At 46.0% G+C, this 22,309-nt stretch overlaps 1 protein-coding gene across 1 annotated transcript in view; it reads right to left on the minus strand.

The window, feature by feature from the left end:
* The window catches only part of PTPRQ (protein tyrosine phosphatase receptor type Q), a 1,724,016-nt gene that overhangs the window by 774,372 nt on the left and 927,335 nt on the right, over positions 1-22,309 (minus strand). The window contains exon 36 of the mRNA XM_085652983.1: positions 9,032-9,133. Within this exon, the coding sequence (XP_085509109.1) occupies positions 9,032-9,133 (102 nt within the window). The remainder of the gene's footprint in view (positions 1-9,031; positions 9,134-22,309) is intronic.

Genomic DNA, 22,309 nt, shown 5'->3' on the forward strand with positions numbered 1-22,309 from the left:
TAATCTTGCAAAACACATCTCCTGCTGCAGGCATCGGCTTCACAATGACCCTGCAGCTATGCCGATTCTAATCATCAGTGACACAACTACATGTTTGTGAGCTCTGATGGTTCCCTAAGTGAGCTCTTTGCCGCCCCCTGTCTTTCAAAAGTAATATTTTTTAGGAATAAGGGACTTAAGGTGGAATAGTTCTGGAGATTTCTTACTCTTGTGTTTTTTTACATTGTATTGTCATGCATTTCAATAAATGTTTTCTAAACCTCTGAATATGTTTACTTGTATTCCGTTTAGTCAACGTTATCCCAACATTCTGGTCATCTGCATATTTTACTGCAGAGATTGTAAGATGCTTCTCGTCTGTCATCATGAAAACAGAAGGCATTCTTTTCAACTTGCGCCAAGTCTTGCTTTGGAGGCGTTCATGACACAGTTGGATGTATACTTGCATCATCAATGTCTATTTGAGCAAATGTGAAAAGATAGCTATTTGTTATTCCCCAACAGATGCTTTATGCGACTTTAAATTAAAAAGACTTCATATCATGAATAAAGCTCTTGCTTTTCAAGTGAAGAGGGGGCATGTTACCCAGTAAGCATGCTGCTGCAATTACTATTTCAAGAATGAGCGAGGAAATATCACTTGTGCTTGCAATTTCGTATCCCTGCATGTGATTTCAATTGCCTCCCCCAACCCTAGAACTACCTCTCGTCCTGCCATTGTCAATCCACATATAGTACACATATCCGTGGTGAGACTAAAGGATTGGTGAGAAATGCCACTCCTTCACCTGCCACACCTACCCCCCTTCCCCGTCTGGTGACTCATAAAATGTGGATGTTGTGTTTCCATGCATTCGACATGTATGGGGATTAAAATAGACGCACAGCACCCATGCTTCAGGAAAAGTACAAATTGGAAACTTGGTTTAGGCATTGAAGGTGATAAACAAGTATTTCTAGAATCTCTCCTTTGGCGGCCTGACTGTTTTTCATAACAAATAAGAAAAAATGGGGAGAGGACGTGGGCTAACGGCTAGGGTCGTCGACCTGGAAGCTGGGGAACCAGGTTCGAATCTCAGCAGGGGCGATCAACATCCTGTGATTCTCAGCAAATCACTTACTATACCTGTGCCTAACAAAAAATGAATGTGTCCTTCTGCAACTGGTGCTCATGTAAAGTGCTCTGATACCTTCTGGTCTAATTTGCGCTATATAACCCCTCCCCCCAAAAAAAACTTCAAACAGAATATGTAGTTGTGGTTTATTGGATATACACATTTACATAATTTCTATCATTTGCAAAATCACTCTACAGAACCTACAAATCCTAGGCCTACGGCCTGTTAATGGTGCCTATTAGAAGGTCAAGTGAGCAGATTAAGTCATCACCCAATTAAAATGGGCATGCATGTATACTGTTAGGTTGTGCACCAGGTTGAACCACTAATAGGTCTTGTACCACATTGATTTTGCCAACAATACACTGAATCTTAGCCTTGCTGTCAGACCGGTCTCACTCTAACATTTACTTTGCGACATAGGATATGTAATTGAGGTCTGAGAAGAACAGTAATTGCCAAATAAAATTGTTTTTAAGATTCTAGCCAAAACCTCCTTTAACCAAACCCAATAAAGAGTAGATTCAGTCCTATGGGAAAAAGTAATGCATGCCCCCAGCAAACAGATATATTTGGTTGTATCCAACTAATCATACAACTGTGATTTGTTTCCGCTAGTTTTAAGACCTTTCACATTCAATGTATAAGTTCCACTGCTTTTCTGTTCCTTCTTCCTCTTTTCTGAATCACAGGACCACATTGCCAAAAACAGCACGTCAACACCTCATCAAGGGTAGCAAGAACTATGTAAATGCAAACCTTTTTTCCCTCTTCTGTCCCTCCGCTATCCTTCTCAATCCAAATAATTGACTAATATCCACCACTCAAATTACTTTCATATTTCACTATACTAATTCACCACTAATCCTTTATGGGTTACTGAGTAGGGTGCTACTCGCTGAAAAAAGCGCTTCAACACCCTATCAGGAGTAACAAGCACTATGTAAATGCAAACTTTTTTCCCTCTTCTGTCCCTCCGCTATCCTTCTCAATCCAAATAATTGACTAATATCCACCACTCAAATTACTTTCATATTTCACTATACTAATACAACACTAATTCTTTATGGGTTCCGGAGTAGTGTGCTACTCGCCGAAAAAGTGCTTTGACGCTTCGTCGGGGGAAGTAAGTGCTATATAATTGCAATTACAATACAATTACAATACAATACAATACACTCCTCCCAAATCATCACTGCTCTTCCTATGCAGTCCGCTCCTCCAGGGTAGGGCAATCACCCCCTTCTAGGATGTGGGTTTGTACTCATCATTCTTTGGGGATCCAAGGACCTATCCTTTATGTGTGATTGCTTCTTCAATAGAACTATACAACACTGACATAGAAAATACCAAAAATCCAGGAAAATGAGAACCCAGTTAATGTTTTCTTGTATGCCTGCTTGTTATGGTCACCAATTTAAACTGCCTCAATATGCTGCTCTCTGTATATGCATCTTTCTCATTCCATATATCTGAAAATAAAAGAAATGTCGGTAAAATATCATTAAAAGGTTCAAAGGTATGAATTATTAAAGTTCTTAGATGAAGTGGCTGTAACGTAAGGCTATTGGGTCGCAGTGGTCAAGCATTTATCTTGGGACTAAGTAATTGTTATGAAAGTCAAACTCCTCCAGTGGAGCAAGCAGGATCCTGCAGTTGGCAAAGATCCCTCAAAGTCAGATGCATACTGTACATGTCTTCAGTTTTGGCACCAAGAACACTGAGTGGGACAAAGCTGAAACTGAGTAGAAGTTAAGACTGTTTTGTTCTGGGTTAACTTCACACTCGGTCCGAGTCCCAAGTTCTAACTTCAGAATTAATCACTTTATAGAAGACTGAGATCCTTGATCAGGCAAGGTTGAATTCTGTGACAGGGCAGGGATCCCGGAGGCTAGAAACCTTCACCACAGGCTCCTGTTGAACACTTTGTCATTGTGGCAAAAAGCTTTGATTTGGAGAAGCAGAGAAATCTTTCCCATTGAGGTCATGCCCGTTCTAGCTAGCTCCAAAAACCTTTCAAGGTCCTCCACCGGTCAACAAATGGCTAAGTTCTACTTCTTGAAGAACTCCGATAGCTTTTCCCTGGTCAGCCTGTAGGCTCCCAAATATCTGGTGAGCTTCTACCAGGGCTGTACCACAGTTCAGCAGTAGGAAACAAGCTGAACCACTCACTCACTCATTCCAGCCAGGGCATCAGCATGATAGTCCAATGGCAACTAGCCAGTTATTTCTTCCTCACAGAGATGCCCCTTCTTTAACATTTTCTGTCCCGGGGGTTAAAGAAGGCCAGTCAACCTGGCTCTTAAAACCACTTCCAAACCAAGGGTACTAAGAGACGTAGATTTCCCTCAGTTCTTTTCTCTGCAGGTCAGTAGTCAGCAAGTAGATCTAGTCTTTCTAAAGATCAAGGGTAATGGGAGGCACAGGAACAACAGGATTACGAGGGACACACACAGCAGGGAAAGATCAGGAAGAAGCAGAAGTGGAGAGTCTGGGGGGTAGGTCAGTGGTTGCTGGGTCACAAGTGTATTAGGCGAGCCTTGCAGGGCAGAATCACAGAAGGACAAATCAGAGTGAAGCCCCGAGGAAAGGCAGGAGCTTCTCAGGGCCGGACTGGCCGCAGCGGGCACCGGGCATTTCCACATTGGGTCGCCAGGGCTGGGGGCGGTTTTGGACCCCTGAGGGCCAATTTTGTCACAGGGCCGTTTTTGCAGCATAGCTGCAATATCGGCCGCTGTAACTAAATGGGTTGAAACCGGCCCTAGCAAACAGTTCGGCCTCACCCACAACCCCCCCCCGGGGGGGCGGCCGAGCACTTTGCCAGGGGCGGTTTTGGTGCCCAGTCCGGCCCTGGAGCTTCTAGGCGAATTTAAGGATTGTCAGTAACAGTGGTCAATTGTGTGACAACCACTTTTTTTGCATGGCTCAGCTTTGCTGCTTTTCACACCGATTAATCCTTGTCTGCACGTTTGTGTTTTTCCTCTTAACTTCATTGTTTTCCTCCCTCTGCAGTCTTTGTCTACTTTGTGGATCATCCTGCTCCTGCATCTGATGTCTAGCATTCCTGACTGCACTCTGAGTCTACCTGGCTGGCGTATTCAACTTGTGTCTTTTTACCCTACATCCCACTGGCTACATAGCTGCTTCTCCTCAGCTCATCTTCTTCCGACTCTCAAAGCTCTCTGGGTATTTAAAGGGTTACTCACACTCTTTGGTTTGTTACTGGTAATTCCATAGTGAGAACCTTGTAAGTCATGTACTGGAATTGGGTCTATGGCATATAGCATATGGCTCTCAATAATCATCTCCTGTGTCCTCTTATTCTGCTGTATGTGTGTGAAAACTGTTTGTGTATGAAGAAATGTAAATACGTGTGCAGCTGGTACTGACCCACTGAAGCTAAATCTCTTTCAATTGCTTGCAAAGCTAAGGGTCTGATTTACCGTTTAGTAGATGGGTACCCCTTAACAAATATCCCCTCCTCCTATCATAAGAGCATTAGAATATAATGTACTTGTAATAAGAAGACAGGAGGATATCTGTTCTCTTTGTGATGGGGTACTTATTTGACAAATTTTAAATCAGACCCTACATTATTAAAGGATATTTGAAGCTTCCTTCCAGCCATGATAATGTTAACCTCATCATAGGCGTTTGAAATTTCCTGTCAGCTATGTTTTATTCATTTGAAAATTAGCAGCTGATGCCTCTGGTATTTTCATCTTTTAAGGAAATTGAGTTTTTCTGGTAGCTTGAACACGTTTTATTGCCTGTTTTTTTATGACTCAGCTAGATGGTATCATTGTCCTGATAAGACCCTGCTTGGGTCTAAAAGCGTCAACACTGTAATAAGACTGATTTGGATAGTAGGACAATAGTGCAATGTTTGACAGTTCAAACACATTTCTAGCTATCTGTGTTTAATCATTTTGTGCCCCACTCTTCACAGACCAATTATTGCACTATCTGCATTAAAAAAAATGTGTGCATTGTAGAGTAGTTGCCAGAAGAAAGTCCTGAGATCATATAAGCAGCTTCTGAGCCATGGTATGCGTCCGTGTAAAAGTTCATATTTTCTTTTTGTTTTAACATTTCAATGGATGACAATGCAACCAGAAAAAGTGATTATCTAGGACTGGGTCATTACCAACTGTCTTGGAGCTCAGGTTGCACCAAATGTTGCAGCTGCCATCTTCCTCACCATAGTCAAGCCTTGGACAAATAAAGTCATTGACTACAGAAACTGTATAGGACAACATAAGTTTAGAAGGCTTTCCATAACCTCTCATCTTTTGTGTGAAGAGGACCTAATTAGTCCTCTTTAACCAGTCAGCTTTTTTGAGGAGGTTAGCCAACTTTAATATCGTTAAAAAAACTAGGATTTCTACTTTTTTTGTAGATATGGGGCCCAATTTACAAACTTTAATACATACTCCAGTAGTACTACATCACGTACTACAAAATAGTATTCAAAGACCTATCGCTGGAGACCTCTGTCCCAGACTCTTCTATCTTTACTGTGAGGAGATGGGAAGGGATAAGGGTAGGGGATGGAAAATGGGGAATACATACTTGGGAGGAGATTTGGGAGGGAATACTGATACAAATTCACACCAACTTCTAAATTTACTATAGCCCTAATCATATCAAAACAGGTGTAAATGTACTTGAGTCTAGCTTTTTGGTAAGTCCTATATAAAACAATTGAGGGAGAGAAATAAAGTATCACCCCATGGTTTTGCTGTTACAAACTATTTTTAAAATTTGTTTTTAATGCTTTTTAATGCAACTATTGATGTATTTTTTGTATTTTACCATTTCATTTTTCTTTTATGATTACATATTTATAATTGAATAAAGACAATCAATCAATTGAGAGAGAGAAGTAAATTACCATTCCAAGTGAACTAATTCTAAATGAATATTTGTTTCAACACTTGCAATATATACTTTCTTAGTGTTAAAAAGTATTCTTTTTAAATAACTATATTATTATTAGAAAATGTAATAATAAACTTAATTAAAAAACATTAACCATTTCAAACTTTATTAAAAATGTAAAATAAGTTTAATAATTAAACACATAACGTTTAACAAAATATAATACAAACTGCATGAAAAATTGAACTGTTAGAGAGAGTGGGATTTTTAAAAATGTTTGTTTTAAAATGATCTGCAAATGAAATCAAAGTGTTTAAATACATAATATTATTCATTTAATTTGATGCGTTAATTGCATTAATATTACATTTGCTTCGTTCTAGGTAAATACATATTTTAAATTAATTTACATTTATATTATACATTAACATATTTTTAATAATTGTTTTAAACAATAAAAAATATTAATCATATTCTCTATACTTTTCCACAGGAAGATTTCCACCATGAAGGCAGAGATCTCCACCTCCTTGTGCAAAGTTACTAGAAGTAACTTTACACTCATTATTTACACTTATTCTTACTGCGGTAGGAGGCTTCATGGGTGAGTGTAGACATGTAAATTTACACAAGGATGTAATGCTACACTTAGAAATGGCAAACAGCAAATAAATATAGAGTTACAACTAGATGTAATAGTAAAAATACACGAGTAAAGAGGAATAGGCCTTCAAATTTCTATTGTGCAGTGTATGGTGGGCATTAGCATTCCAATGTATTAATTTAAAGGATACATTTAGTGGGATTACCTATATGAAATTAAGAGATGGACGAACATTTACATCAAGACAAATGTAGTAATATCTTGTTCCATAATACCCAAAACAATCCTCGCAAACCCTCATGTATCTTGTCAGTATAACAGTACAGTATTCAATCTAGCACTACATGTAAAGGCTTGATAGAACCTTCCCCCTTTTTCCATTTCAAAATTAAACTGCAGATTTTCATCTTACAACTGGATTAAACTCCAATAAGGAACATGAAATGCCATATTTAAATAATATTTTCTTCATTTTTGCTCAATCTGATATGATTCAACATTTTCAAATTCAGTGATCCGTGTGCATAGTTATGAAAATAGACTATAACACATTTCTTTGTGGGCTTTGCAATGCCCCTACCTAACTCTTTTGCTCAAGTTCATTATAACGAGGCTATCGTGAAGAGGACTTCAGCTATCAAGTCCGATACACTGTGTCTCATATCCCTAAAGCCACCACTGGCAGCTCTCACAGCGTGTCCATCTTCTCAAGAACTTTACGCTCTGCACCACTATCCAGAATAACACTTGTAGCTGTAAAATATGCTGCCCAACACCACCCAAGATCATTTAACAGAGAAGGCAGGCTTCTCTTACAAAGCTCTCCTTCATTATCCCACTGCTAGTCCAAACACTCTGAGGACTGAAGCAAATGCAGACTCTGAAACAATTCACATAATGTGCAAAGTGTCACTATATGCACTATGGGAGCAACTTATTTTCTTGTCCCTGTTTCTTTATCCTTCACTTCAAATAACTTTGTGCCTCTTTTCACAGACAATCAACTGGCATTAGAAATTGGAATACTTGGTGTATCAATATAATAATGTATTGAACTGTATAATATATATCCTGATATACATCTTGGTCTAGCTCAAAAGGCAGTATTCAGAGTGACCAAGAAAAGGCTCTGAAACTCCTTCATAAAGAGACAAGTTGATCTTATAACTCCAGCACTTCACTACTCACAGTGATTCAAATGCAGAGAAAATTAAATTAGGTTTAGCACATGGGTGTTAACATTTTGTGGTTGACAGTTCATGTATGGCACAATGTTTACTATTTAGGTTGCCTCCGGCAATGAGAATGGGCCTAGCTTTCTAAAACAGAAGGCCATATACTACCAACCTAACTGCAGTCACTAATCAGGCACTCAAAGGCCTACTCAGATTTCACATATATGTTGGTTCCACTGAGGAGAATATTCTTGCATGTAACAAAATATATTATCAGATAGAAACAGAGGCACAGTTAACTATCTCAATGTGGTCTTGGTATAAGAACATAGACCTTTTTTGGTAATAACAATTGCTTGTTTTTAAATAACACTTCATACTATACCTATGCATTAGTATGTTTTGTAAGTTATAGATATTACTATTACACAATTTATAGACCTCAATAGGATATTAGGCGGGGATTTAAACATCTCAATTGCCGAAACTGTTTTTTTACATAGCACAACAATTAAATATATTACATTCATTGTCCTCTTACTGAGAATGGAAATTGATTTTAAAAAAAGGATATCGTCTTAGTCAGATGTCTTTTAGTTGATACTACGACCCTCTCTCAAGATCGTGTAATTGGCCAATAAGATCAGGGAATAGTCAAATGTTAATATCATTACCACCAGTCATTTTCGTATCTGCCCTCAAGCAGTAAAAGACTGCCAAAGACTATTCTGAAAATTACAGATAACAAATGGTATTACCATCATAGCTCCTGGTAATTCCTATAATTCGTATTTTTAACAACTATTTAATTGGGTTTTTCTTAACAAAGAATTACGTACCATGGTAAAGACTCAAGATGTGATTATCAACAGAAACACTGGTAATAGAAAACCAGGGAATCGCATCTTAGCCAGTACTAACATAGGTACAGAATAGAATCAAAATGATTAACCGGGCACACCAGTAGTCAGATTCATGCAGCATAGCTAAAAAAATGACGTTCTACATTAGGTCCCTAGGATCTGACTGAGATGATTTTCCTTTTTAGAAATCAATTCATTTCTGTACCATAGAAATGGTGCTTCACTATGCCGGCCGTACCCATAAAATCTAAAAGATATTATGATGAAAAAAGCAAGAACATAGAAATATGGATAATCCCGAGCACAACAAAAGCTCAATAGTGAGAGATACAGTTTATGAAGTAACTCAAGAACAGCAAACTAGACACACTCTAATTCCATTAAACTTACTATCTTCTTCAGTGATTATTCTCATTGATGCACTACGAACGCCTTCACCTTTGGAAGTGCTAGATGAAATTTCCAGGGTATAGGCAGTATGCTTCTTTAAGCCTAAAAAGTATGGACACACAGAAGAGAAACATTTATATGTTCATTAACATGTCACCATTGCACTGCTGATCTTATACAGAAAATGTGTTACTTTGTTCATATAGTATGAGTGGCACTGGGAAACTGCTTCTAAACAAAGTCCATTATAATATCTAACATTACCAAGCATATTAGCACCCTGTATGGACTGTTGGGAGCTGGCAAGACAATCAGTATGTTTCATTTTCAAGCTATATCTACTGTAAAAGGCCGGCAAAGGGAACATTTTGTGCTATCAGCTCCCTGACCTCTAATGTGCTGTAGGATGCCCTCTGTCCAAGGCAACCACTGGTGTAAATAGGAAGCACAGTCGGAGCAGAACCTGCCTCTAACTTATATGGTAGAGTGAAAAAATGTCTCCAGTCACACACACTGCTCCTTCGGTCTCATTTTGTGAATCTGCCAGTTAAGACATGGCTGTCTGAGCTCCTCCTTTTGCTTTTGCTGAGGGAGAAGCCAAATCAATCAATGAAAATAAGTTCAGTTTTTCTGACTTTTTTCACCTTTTTTTGACTGATTGGATTTCTCTCCCTGCACAAGACAGTGGAGGGGTCTGAACAAATACCTTGTATGTAGGTTTCAGGCCCAACCACAGTATGGAAATATCACTCATCACTGCCACAGACAATATATGCAGGATCATCAACAAAGCAGCCATGGCAGCCCTCATTCTCCTGAACCTCTCTGCAGCATTTGACAGGGAATCACACTCTATCCTCATAAGGTGCCTGCATGAGATTGGCATCCAAAGACTCATCCGCTGCTGTAACTGCTCCTTCTTAACAGATAGAACACAAGCTGTCTTACGACTCAGAAGCCTTCAGACTCAATTGTTGAGTGCCCCCTTGTTCATGGCTCAGCCCCACCCTTTGCAATGCATATATGATCCCTCTGACCAATGTCATCTGTGCACACGATATCAACATCCTCTCCCATGCCAACAGGAAACTCATATTCTCCCTCTCAGACAAGACCCCCATACAAGAAACAAGTTCATCCCATGCATGACTGAAGCTGCTAACGGCATGAAAGCAACTGTCTCAAGCTCAACAATGACAAGACAGAAGTAGTGATCTTTAGCAAGAACACCTCACCATGGGACTCCAACTGGTCGCCTGCTGAATTCGGAGCGACACCCAGAATCCATGACAGGAGTCTCGGAATAATGTTCAACAGCAAACTGGATATTACCGCACAAGTCAATGCCATCACTTCATCCTGCCTCCACACCCTGAAGATGATGAGGAAGATCTTCAAATAGCTCCCAAAATCAACTAGAAAAAACTGTCACTCATGCCCTAGTCACCAGCAATTTGAACCATGGGAGCACCTTCAACACCAGTATCAACAAGCAACTCACTAGAAGACTATAAACTATGCAGAACTTGGCAGCCAGAGTCATTATCAAGCTCCAGCACAGAACTCATATCACACCACACCACAGGGAGATCCACTGGCTCCTGGAACACAAACTCTCTAAATTCAAACTCCTCACACACACATTGAAGGCATTGCACAACTCAGCCCCCATCTACATGTGCAGTTGCATATCCTTCCACAAACCCCCCATACAGCTCCGCTTCACAGGACTCCTACTTGCACAAATCCCTCAAATACACAGAACCAGATCAGGAAGACGGGCGTATTATTTCATCTGTCCTGAAGCATGTAACGGCATCCCCCTCCGCATCAGAGTCTCCTCCTCTTTTCATGAATTCCACATGAAGATGAAGACCTGGCTTTTCAATTAACCAACCGACCATAGGCAGGGTTAGGCATATATCCCTGCAATGCGCCAGGATACCCTCGGGTGATAGTGCACTTGACTATACCATAACCCATAGCTGAACATAGGTGAGAGACAGCTCCTGCTCCCGCAGTGCTCAATATTTTGGGGGAAAAGGAGCTAATAACCTTTTTGCATGGGTGGGTATTTTACAGCCATTATTGTACAAGGGTTTGTTCAATGTCACTTAATTAGAACACTGAAATGTTGGGAGCTCTGCTGAAGAAAATGGTGCTCAGCGGACCGATAAGGACTGGTATAGACCTTCTGCTCTGTTTAAATTAGAACTTCCTCCATCAGGGGGTAAAATGTTGTAATCACAATATATCCCTTCTGCCTTTGGCTGGTAACTAAAGAATCCACCATTCATTGTAGACCCATGCTTTTGGTTTAGGACAGTAATGTGGCCTTAAGTTACCAGTCTAGTTTCATTGTAATAGGCTTTAATGCTATGGGAAAGTATTTAAGCTTGACAGTTTGTTTATAATAGGTTAGATTTACCATATAAGTTTCTTGAACATCCTACTGGTACATTTATTCTCAAAAATAACATCATTAAATTAATCAGGATTTAGTCATTAGTAATTCACAGTTTCATATTCAGCATAACAGAACTCGATGTCACTATGCCTTACTTTTACATTACCCAAGTCTTTGTAACTCTGCAGGAAGCACAGTAATCATAACTTATCTCATATTATGACTTTTTGGTTCCAATGCTACTATGTAGGAATGTAAAAAACGCTTGGAGGATCATAATTTCGCAAAAGACTGGAAATAAAATCTTGAATTGAAGAAATTGAAAAAAATGAATGTTTTCTTTTTTAACATTTTGTTTTTAGCGCATGCAGTGCTGTTGTTTGGCAAATAATTATAAAGTAAAAGAATCCTATAAAGGGTCAGACTGGCCTTCTAGGCAGTCAGGCAGTGACTGAACCAATGATTTTACCGGTCAGTGTGAGGATCATTTTTGTGGCTTTTTGTGGGCATATGTTATGGTCTGTTGGGCCAAGTTTGACTATTGATTTCCCTTATTTTCAACCAAACCTTTCTTGCAGCAAGTTCAAATCCATGAAGTTTTCTATACCTTGCAAAACACAATATAGCATGTCTCTACAATTGCGAAACTGACCCAATTTGCAAACGTGGGCCAGTGTTTTAGCGATCTAATTTACTAATAGGTGGTATTTGTCTGTCACCTATGTCACTTGCACTGTAGAAGATATCAGAACATTGTAGAAGAGACTAGAACAATAGAACCTTGCGGTCACAAAGTTCTAGAAAGTAGAATGAGTAGCCTGTATGCTCCTGAACTGGCAGCTGGTATGCTGTGGCTGAGGTGTACGGAAAAAACCTGATGCTTCTCTTCACTCTTTGGTCTGTTTATTGCATAATCCTTTTATCTTGCATCAGACAAGGGGCCACTTTTTATTCTGCTTTATTACTTTCTGCCTCAGTCTCCTGGCCTGAAAATGACCTAGAAACCGATGTGGCAAATTTTCGCCACTGCGTTTTGATGACCAAGATTTAATGGACTGCCACTGGTTTAAGCTCAGTTTCACCTATAGGGTAGTGACAATTCTAGGGGCAGGAGAGGACCTGAAGTAACTGACATTGTGATACTAGGAGCTGGGAGAGATGCCACAGTCTGTCAAGGTGGTAATGAATTTAAGAACTAAGCTTGACCATGACTTGTTATGTTATGTTATCAGTGTTTTATAGCAGGCTAATTACCTGTGAGGGTATCCAAGTGCTCTGTATCTGGTGTGTGAGGCAATCCATGGAAGGTTTACGCAAACAGCAATATTCACAGTTTCTTGTGAAAGTTAGTAAGAGAGGAGGAGGCTCTGATGTATTGTGGGAGGTCATTCCAGACTTTAGCAGGCAGGTATAAGAAAGCAAAATTCTCCTACTTGGCATTTGTGTATGCGTGAGGTTTTTGCTAGTGAGAGGCAGGCAGAGCGAATGTGTCTGAAAGGTTGGTGGAAATCAATGTGGCTATTCAGGTAGGTAGGGCCGGTGTTGTTGAGTGCTTTGAAGGTGTGGATGACGAGTTTGAAGAGTGTACGCTTGTGTATCCGAAACTGTGTTCTCAGCGTGGGAGGTTGAGGACTAGTCTGGCTGCTTCACTTTGGATCGTCTGCAGTCTTCTTGTCAACTGGTTGGTTATCCCTGCATACAGAAGAAAGGTGGTGTTGCTAGGCCTATAAGTATGAGTGCTGCGGTTCCCCTCACTATCAAGGATCATTCAGATGTCATCTGTTGCTGCTATCAAGGCAGTTTCGTTGTTGTGGTTGGGTATAAATCTTGATTGTGTGGCATCTAGAAGCTGATATGTAGTGATGGAGGGATATCGGTCGGCAGTTGACGAGATTGGTTGGGACAACCGAGGGTTTCTTTAGGAGGGTGTTGATGGCTGCATTTTCCATGGTTCCAGTAAGATGGCTGTAATGATGGAGGCTTCTGGAGAGAGTCAGAGGGTCCTGTTGTGTGACAAAGTTGCTGTATATGGCTGTGATCTTGCTGCAAAATAAGTATAAGAGATAGTTACACGGATTTTGTGATAGGCTGATTTTGCTGATGGCAGCTGTGGGTGTCGTGAAATCCTTGAAAATAGTGAAGATTTCTTAGATGCTGTTGGAGCTGGCCTTTATTTTTGTCATCTAGAGCCTTTCTATTGGTTACTTGGATTCAATGGTGGGACCTTCTTTGGGCGGCTTTGAAAGTGTCTTTTTCAACCTCCGCTTTGCTAGTTATCTATTTCCATTCCAGTTGCTTGTAGTGCTGCTTGGTAATTTGAGATCTTCTATGTACCATCTGACTTGTGTTCTAGTTTTTGCTGTGTGGATTTATTTCTTGGGGGTCAGAGTATCAGTGCAGTTGGCGATCCACTTGTCGAATCTTCCAATGTGGCATGCCAGGAGAACTGAGAGTTCCAGTTTGTTCTTGAGGAGGGTGGACTTTCAATCTGCCTCTGTTAGGTTGTTCCAATGTTGGCGTGCTGGGCAAGCTCTGGGGATTCTCCTGTGTTTATGAATGTTGATTACGAAACTGACTATGGAGTGATCTGTCCAGGTGACAGATCTTGGTGTGTTGATTGTGATGTTGTTGAAGGATGTGAAGATGTGATCTAGGTGGTGTCCGGCAATGTAAGTTGGCTCTATGATATTTTAGCCTAGCCCTAGGTTTACGAGGATCTCGAGAGGGGCAGCTGAGTTGGGGATGGGTAGTTCTTTAGATGGAAATTGAGGGCTCCTAGAAGGCTTAATGTGCTGGTGTTGAGGACTGGGGAGAGCAATGAAGTTTATAATGTTGCAAGTGAATTTGACCAGGGAGACAGGGGGACGGTAGCCTAGGGTTCAACCCAGGTTGGTGTTTGCTGTGATTTGTTCTTTAAAGTTGAGGTGCTCCATGTAGTTTGTTCTGGCTTCAGAGAAGGCAGTTCAGTTGAAAGTGCATTTATTGGCGATTCCTCCTCTGGGCCTGTTTGGGCGGTCCTGCCTGGTGATTTTGTATGCAGCAGGGATGGTCTGGCATTAAAGCTATGGTCAGCCATGGTTATGTGAAAAAGAGGAGGTCCACGGCATTGTTGTCCAACAGATTGCAGAACTCTGTGGCATGCTTGCTGAGTGAGTGGGTGTTGAGGAGCATACATGATATTGGTGTGTGAGGGTGATTGTTGGTAGGTGTTTGACTGAGTGTGCAGCTGGGTATTGTGGATATGGCAGGTGAAGCAGAAGAGACAGCAGGTGAAGGCTTCTTCTGTGGAATGCCATGTGGAATACCAAAAGAGGATGGTGAGACATCTGGGGCTCCAGGGTGCGAAGGAGAGCGGCAAGGTAGTGGTTAAGAGGAGGGCCAGGGATTCTGGTGCTGGGCACGGTCTAGGTGCGGATGGGCTTGCCATTAAACAGGGCCTGGGAGAGGGCAGGAACACCAGGGTAGTGAGCGGGTATGAGGAGGAGCGCATCAGAGAGAGGTGAGAGGAGAAGGGAGGGAGCACATAGAGGACAGGAAAGGGATGTAGAAAGAGTGAGACAGTTGGCAAACAAGTCAGAAAAGGAGCAAGAGAGAGGCAAAAGAAGTGAGAGAATTAGCACAAGAGCTAGAAAAGGCAAAACGAGTGAGAGAAAATGCATAAAGAGCGGGAGATGTGGCACATAAAGCGAGAGAAGTAGCACAAAAGTGAGAGAGAGAGAGATAGATAGACAGATAGAATAAAGATGACAGAAAGCAAGAGGAAGAGAGACAAGGTGGGTGCCAGGACTGCAATGGCCTTGAGGGGTCAGAGAACAGGTCCAATTAGGTCTGGGGGGGCTGTGGCTATGTAACTGCTTAATGGTTGCTGCAGCCATTAAGTAGGTCCTAGGAGGGAGGGAAGAGCATAGGGGTAGTGATGGGGGGAGCATCCAGGGCAGTGGCCTGGGCTGAGGTGGAGCACACTGGTAGGGAAGAAGAGAGGCACGAAGAACAGGTATGGAATGGAGGAGGAGGGGGATGCAGAGAAGGCAGTTAAGGGGAAGGGGCAAACAGAGAGATAGTAAACCACGGAAAAACAGGAGCAAGAGAAAGGCAAAAGGAGCAAGAGAAATGGTCCAAAGAACAAGAAAAGGCAAAACGACAGAGAAATGGCACAAAGAGCAAGATAAATGGCACAAAAGTAACAGAAAGAGTGAGAGAAAAGGCAAAAGGAGGGAAAGAAAAGGCACAAAGAGCCAGAGAAGGGGCATAAGTCACAAAAAGAGCAAAAGAAAAGGCACAAAAAGCAAATGCAGTGGAACAAGTCACAGAGAGATTGAGAAAGAATGCACAAAGAGCAAGAGAATAGGCATAAAGAGCGATGGAAGTCCCACAAATGTCACAGACAGAGAGCAAGGTGTGTGAAAGAGAGGGGGAGAGAGGCGGGTGCCTCGAGGCTCTGGAGCCGGTGCCCCAAGGGCCTTTACCAGTTGGTGGAATTATCGCAGATAAGTCAAGGGGGTGCTGGGCCTATGCACCTACGTATATTTCTGACCTCAAATCTTTGTAGAGTCCTCTGCATGGTTTTATCAACTTAGGATGCTACACCAGATTTTCCACTTCATCATCCATTTAAGCTGGATCTCAGCTAGCACAAATAGGTTTAAAACTCACTGTAATGTGGCGTCCATGAGTAGTCACTGAAATATGCCCAGATGGCGCTGAACACTGCTGCATGGTTGGACATGGGCCTTGCTGTATGAGATTCCCTCTGTCCTATTCTATGCTCTGGCTCTGTATTTCTACATTTTGCTGCTGCTGTCTGAAATATTCAACTTGTAATGCTATGGGGCACTTGTCACCTTCTAACCTATACATATTTGTAATAAACCATGCCCTTCATGTCTAGTGACCTATATACTTAATGACTCCAAGTTGTTTCCTCTTCTATCCTGCTCCATCAAACCCTTAGGGCTGTATGTGTGTTTTGCAAAAACATGCTGTTAGAAAGGATAGACGGACCGGGAGGGTCGGCCGGGGTCAGGAGGAGAGGTCTCCGGGGAGAGCCGTCTCCAGCGATCGTACAGACAAGTAACTTCCCCCCCACAGACAGATACCACACACGGATAAGGTTCAGTGTTCTTTATAAGCACTTCTTAAGGTACGGTTGAATGGTACAAGGAGGTCTGGACTCCGGGGTCCCCTCGATTCAAGTCTCTCAAAGCAGGGTAAGGGGTAGCGGGACAGTCTGTCTACCAGTCAGGTAGTTTGGATGAGATGATGATTAGCTCACAATCCTCGAGCTTAGTTGATACGGGCCGCGGCAGCGCCAGCAGGTCCCGGAAAGATGGTCGATGTACGGTCCGCGGCAGCGCCAGCAGGTCCCGGTGAGGATGGTCGTTACAACGGGCCGCGGCAGCGCCAGCAGGTCCTGGAAAGATGGTCGATGTACGGTCCGCGGCAGCGCCAGCAGGTCCCGGTGAGGATGGTCGTTACAACGGGCCGCGGCAGCGCCAGCAGGTCCCGACGAGGATGGATGTTGTAGAAGGCCGCGGCAGCGCCAGCAGGCAGGACGATGGTTCACAAGAGCGGGCTACGGCAGCGCCAGTAGTCCGTCAAGCCTGAGTTCTCTCGGTGTCTCTCGACTCCAGGATACAACTGCCTTCCTGCTCCGGAGTTGCCCCAGTTATAGGGCAGGCGCCCTTTGATGTCCGGACCCTCGCACTTGGAGGTCGGAGGGCCCGGGATGAAGGTGTCCAGACACCCAGCAGGGGGTGGAGCCAGCGCCTGGGGGAGCTGGAGGCGATCGGCACCTGGCGGGGGAAGAGCTCTTGACACTTCGTCCTCCCATTGACCTGCCAAGTGGTCCGCTCACCTCCCGGGTGGATGGTGGTGCCGGGATGTCGGGGCCGGCCAGGCCCGGGGTTAGGGTCGGGGCGAGGCCACGCGGCCTCGTGGTGCAGGGCCCAAGATGGCGGCTTGAACCGGCCGGGGGAGCCGGTGGGGCTGGGCCCCGTGATGAGTAGAGGTCCGAGGGCAGAAGATCCGTCGGGAGACGGGGTACAGGTGCTTTTCGTGGATTATGCCTGGTGGGCCGGAGCTCGGGCCCTGTCGTGCGGGGAGGGAGCAAGCCCTTCGTGTGGCCTGTCCAACATGCGTCCCCCCCAGCTGAAGGCGGGGAGAGTCACCCATCTCCTTGGGGACTCTCTTCGTCGAGGCGGAAAAAGCGGGACAGGCCATCCGCGTTGGCGTGGTCTTGGCCTGGTCGGTGCTCCACAGTGAAGTCCATTCCCTGCAGGGAAATGGACCAGCGCAAGAGTTTTGGGTTCTCCCCCCGCATCTGCATCAGCCACTGCAGGGGTCGATGGTCGGTTTGTACCCGGAAGTGGGTACCGAAGAGATAGGGCCGGAGCTTTTTGAGGGCCCACACCACTGCGAAGGCCTCCCTCTCGATGGTGCTCCAGCGCTGTTCTCGGGCCAGGAGACGTCGACTGATGAAGGCCACTGGCTGGTCATGACCTTCGGGGTTTAACTGAGAAAGGACGGCTCCGATGCCGTGGTCGGAGGCGTCGGTCTGTACCACGAATTCCCGACTGTAATCGGGGGCCTGGAGCACAGGGGCGGTGCACAGGGCGGCCTTCAGCTTCTCGAAGGCCGCTTGACAATCGGGGGTCCAGTTAATCCGCTTCGGTTGGTTCTTGGACGTGAGACCCGTGAGGGGCCCCACGATGCTGCCGTAGTCCTTCACGAACCGCCGGTAGTAGCCGGTGAGCCCCAAGAAGGCTCGGACCTCGGTCTGGGTGACGGGGGGCTGCCAGGACTGGATGGCAGCAATCTTAAGTTGTAGCAGGGCCACCAGCCCGCTTCCCACTTGGTGCCCAAGGTAGGTCACAGACCCTTGGCCAATTTGGCACTTGCCGGCCTTAATTGTGAGGCCGGCCCGCTGGAGGGCCTGTAGGACCTCTTGGAGGTGACGGAGGTGGTCGGGCCAGTGGCGGCTGTATACAGCGATATCGTCCAGGTAGGCAGCGCTGAACTCTTCGAGCCCCGCCAAGACCTGGTTCACGAGGCGTTGAAACGTGGCGGGGGCATTCTTCATGCCGAAGGGCATGACCTTGAATTGGTAGTGGCCATCGGGGGTAGAGAAGGCTGACCGTTCCTGAGCCCTGGGTGTGAGGCCGATCTGCCAGTAGCCCGCTGTTAGGTCGAAGATACTGAGGTAGCGGGCGGCCCCCAGCCGGTCGATCAGCTCGTCTGCTCGGGGGATCGGATGAGCGTCGGTCCGGGTGACAGCGTTCAAGCCCCGGTAGTCGACGCAGAATCTCAGTTCAGGTGCGGTGCCGGGGGCAGCGGCTTTGGGGACCAATACAACCGGACTGGCCCAGGGACTGTCCGAGGGCTCGATGACCCCGATTGTGAGCATCTTGGCCACCTCCTCCTGTATGCAGGCCCGTACCCGATCTGGTACGCGGTAGGCCCGGTGTCGGACAGGGGGACTGTCCCCGGTGTCCACGTCGTGCAAACACCAAGGGGTGACCCCGGGGGTGAGGGAGAACAGGGTAGCGAACTGCAGCAGGAGGTTCCGGCAGCCCTGGCGTTGCTCCGAAGTGAGGGCGTCAGAGAGCCGGACCCCGTCCACGGAGCCGTCATTCTCCTGAGTCTTCAGAAGATCCGGGAGGGGTTCGGAGTCTTCCTCTGCCCCACTGTCCGTAGCCATCAGGAGGCTGAGTTCTGAGCGCACAAAGTGTGGTTTGAGTCGGTTGGTGTGGAGGACCCGAAGGGGGTTCCGGGAGGTCCCCAGGTCGATGAGGTAAGTGACGGGGCTTTTGCGCTCGACCACTTTGAAGGGCCCCGTCCACTTATCTTGCAAGGCACATGGTTCGGTGGGGGACATCACCCATACTTGTTGTCCAGGCTCGAACTCAACGGAGGAGGCATTGTGATCATACCACTTCTTCATGTCCTCCTGGCTGGCCTCGAGGTTCGCCTTGGCCATCTCTCTGAAGCGCCGGGTCTGATTGCGTAGGGCCAGGAGGTATTTGAAGACGTCTGGAGGGGTCTTTAGGGGGGCCATCTCCCAACCTTCTTTTACTAGGCTGAGGGGCCCTCGCACAGGGTGCCCGTACAGGAGTTCGAAAGGGCTAAAACCGAGGGACTTCTGGGGAACTTCTCGGTAGGTGAAGAGGAGGCACGGGAGTAGTACATCCCACTGGCGACGGAGGGGCTCTTCCAATCCCCCAATCATCCCCTTGAGGGTGCGGTTAAAATGCTCCACTAGTCCGTTCCCTTGGGGGTGATAGGGGGTCGTGAATCTGTAGGTGACCCCGCATTGTTGCCAGAGGGACTTCATGTATTTGGATATAAAGTTCGTGCCTCGGTCGCTGACAACTTCTCGGGGGAAGCCTACCCGGGAGAAGATCCCCATTAGGGCCCGGCCAACCACCGGAGCTGTCACGGTCCGTAGGGGCACCGCCTCGGGGTAGCGGGTGGCATGGTCCACCAGTACTAAGATGAACCTGTGTCCTTGTGCCGTGCGGGGGTCCAGAGGCCCCACGATGTCTATCCCCACCCTCTCGAACGGGGTGGTGACCACAGGGAAGGGTTGCAGAGGGGCTTTCAGCTTCCGACCACTCTTCCCGCTGGCTTGGCATGTGGGGCAAGATCGGCAGTGGTTCAGGACGTCGTTCCTCATCTTCGGCCAGAAAAAGTGGGTCACTAGGCGGCTGTACGTTTTATCTTGGCCCAGGTGTCCAGCCAGGGGGACATCGTGGGCCAGGTTGAGCAGAAAGTCTCTGAAGTGGAGAGGTACCACCAGTACTCGACCGGCCCCCAGCTCGGCGATTCTTTGCTCGCTGTATAGCAGGTCGTTATCCCAGTAGACCCAGTGAGTTCCGGTGGAGTTGCTATCTTTGGCTGACATCGTGTCGTGGGGTGAGCTACTCTCTGTACGATTACGCGTTGATTCGGATCGCGCCGCTGGCCACCAATGTTAGAAAGGATAGACAGACCGGGAGGGTCGGCCGGGGTCAGGAGGAGAGGTCTCCGGGGAGAGCCGTCTCCAGCGATCGTACAGACAAGTAACTTCCCCCCCACAGACAGATACCACACACGGATAAGGTTCAGTGTTCTTTATAAGCACTTCTTAAGGTACGGTTGAATGGTACAAGGAGGTCTGGACTCCGGGGTCCCCTCGATTCAAGTCTCTCAAAGCAGGGTAAGGGGTAGCGGGACAGTCTGTCTACCAGTCAGGTAGTTTGGATGAGATGATGATTAGCTCACAATCCTCGAGCTTAGTTGGTACGGGCCGCGGCAGCGCCAGCAGGTCCCGGAAAGATGGTCGATGTACGGTCCGCGGCAGCGCCAGCAGGTCCCGGTGAGGATGGTCGTTACAACGGGCCGCGGCAGCGCCAGCAGGTCCTGGAAAGATGGTCGATGTACGGTCCGCGGCAGCGCCAGCAGGTCCCGGTGAGGATGGTCGTTACAACGGGCCGCGGCAGCGCCAGCAGGTCCCGACGAGGATGGATGTTGTAGAAGGCCGCGGCAGCGCCAGCAGGCAGGACGATGGTTCACAAGAGCGGGCTACGGCAGCGCCAGTAGTCCGTCAAGGCTGAGTTCTCTCGGTGTCTCTCGACTCCAGGATACAACTGCCTTCCTGCTCCGGAGTTGCCCCAGTTATAGGGCAGGCGCCCTTTGATGTCCGGACCCTCGCACTTGGAGGTCGGAGGGCCCGGGATGAAGGTGTCCAGACACCCAGCAGGGGGTGGAGCCAGCGCCTGGGGGAGCTGGAGGCGATCGGCACCTGGCGGGGGAAGAGCTCTTGACACTTCGTCCTCCCATTGACCTGCCAAGTGGTCCGCTCACCTCCCGGGTGGATGGTGGTGCCGGGATGTCGGGGCCGGCCAGGCCCGGGGTTAGGGTCGGGGCGAGGCCACGCGGCCTCGTGGTGCAGGGCCCAAGATGGCGGCTTGAACCGGCCGGGGGAGCCGGTGGGGCTGGGCCCCGTGATGAGTAGAGGTCCGAGGGCAGAAGATCCGTCGGGAGACGGGGTACAGGTGCTTTTCGTGGATTATGCCTGGTGGGCCGGAGCTCGGGCCCTGTCGTGCGGGGAGGGAGCAAGCCCTTCGTGTGGCCTGTCCAACACATGCAGCATGACATAATATTATAAAACACAACCCTAAAATCAAAAGAATAAACTGCAAATGAATTGGTCTTGGTAACTGTTGGAAATTGGACTACTGGTTGAGGTGGGTGAACCGCTTCTCAAGTAGCAACCACAATTTCTATTAGGATGAAGTCACAGCAAACCCTAATTAACCCGTTCTTAACTCGCTGGTAGCTTGGCACAAATAAAGTCAGGCTTAACATAAAGGCAATGTGTAAAGTATTTATTCAGCACTTCAAACAGTAATAAAGTGAAAACAAAAGAAAAATCCAGCACCAATTTAGAAAAATAGAGTATAGCTTTATCAATTATTTGAAATCAGAGTGACAAAAATCCAACGAGTAGAACAGGAGATATGCAATTTCAAAGTTTGGAGTAAAAATGGTGCCTATAAGCACAGAGGACCAACTGTGGTTATCTGGTCGTGCTGGACTGGGCCAGTGTCACTTAGACAGAAGGGCAGCAGGGCAGCAGAGTAGCAGTTCTTGTTGCAGCAAAACAACACAGCACTCCTGCTTATTATTCGACCAAAGTTCCAGATGTGTACTGAAGAGTTGGGTCTGAGGGTCCATTATTTATACTTTGTATCCAATTTGCAGTAGGAGAAGGTTCTGGAAGTGTCCACACCACAAAGGTCTCAGGAATGCCCTTCCCCCTGCCATGGCCCAAACCTAACTGGGGACAGAAAAGACTAGTGACAAACCCTTTGTGAGTGTATTCAGGTAGAGCC

Source organism: Triturus cristatus, chromosome 4_1 (assembly GCF_964204655.1).
Source record: "Triturus cristatus chromosome 4_1, aTriCri1.1, whole genome shotgun sequence".
Taxonomy (NCBI): Eukaryota; Metazoa; Chordata; class Amphibia; order Caudata; family Salamandridae; genus Triturus; species Triturus cristatus.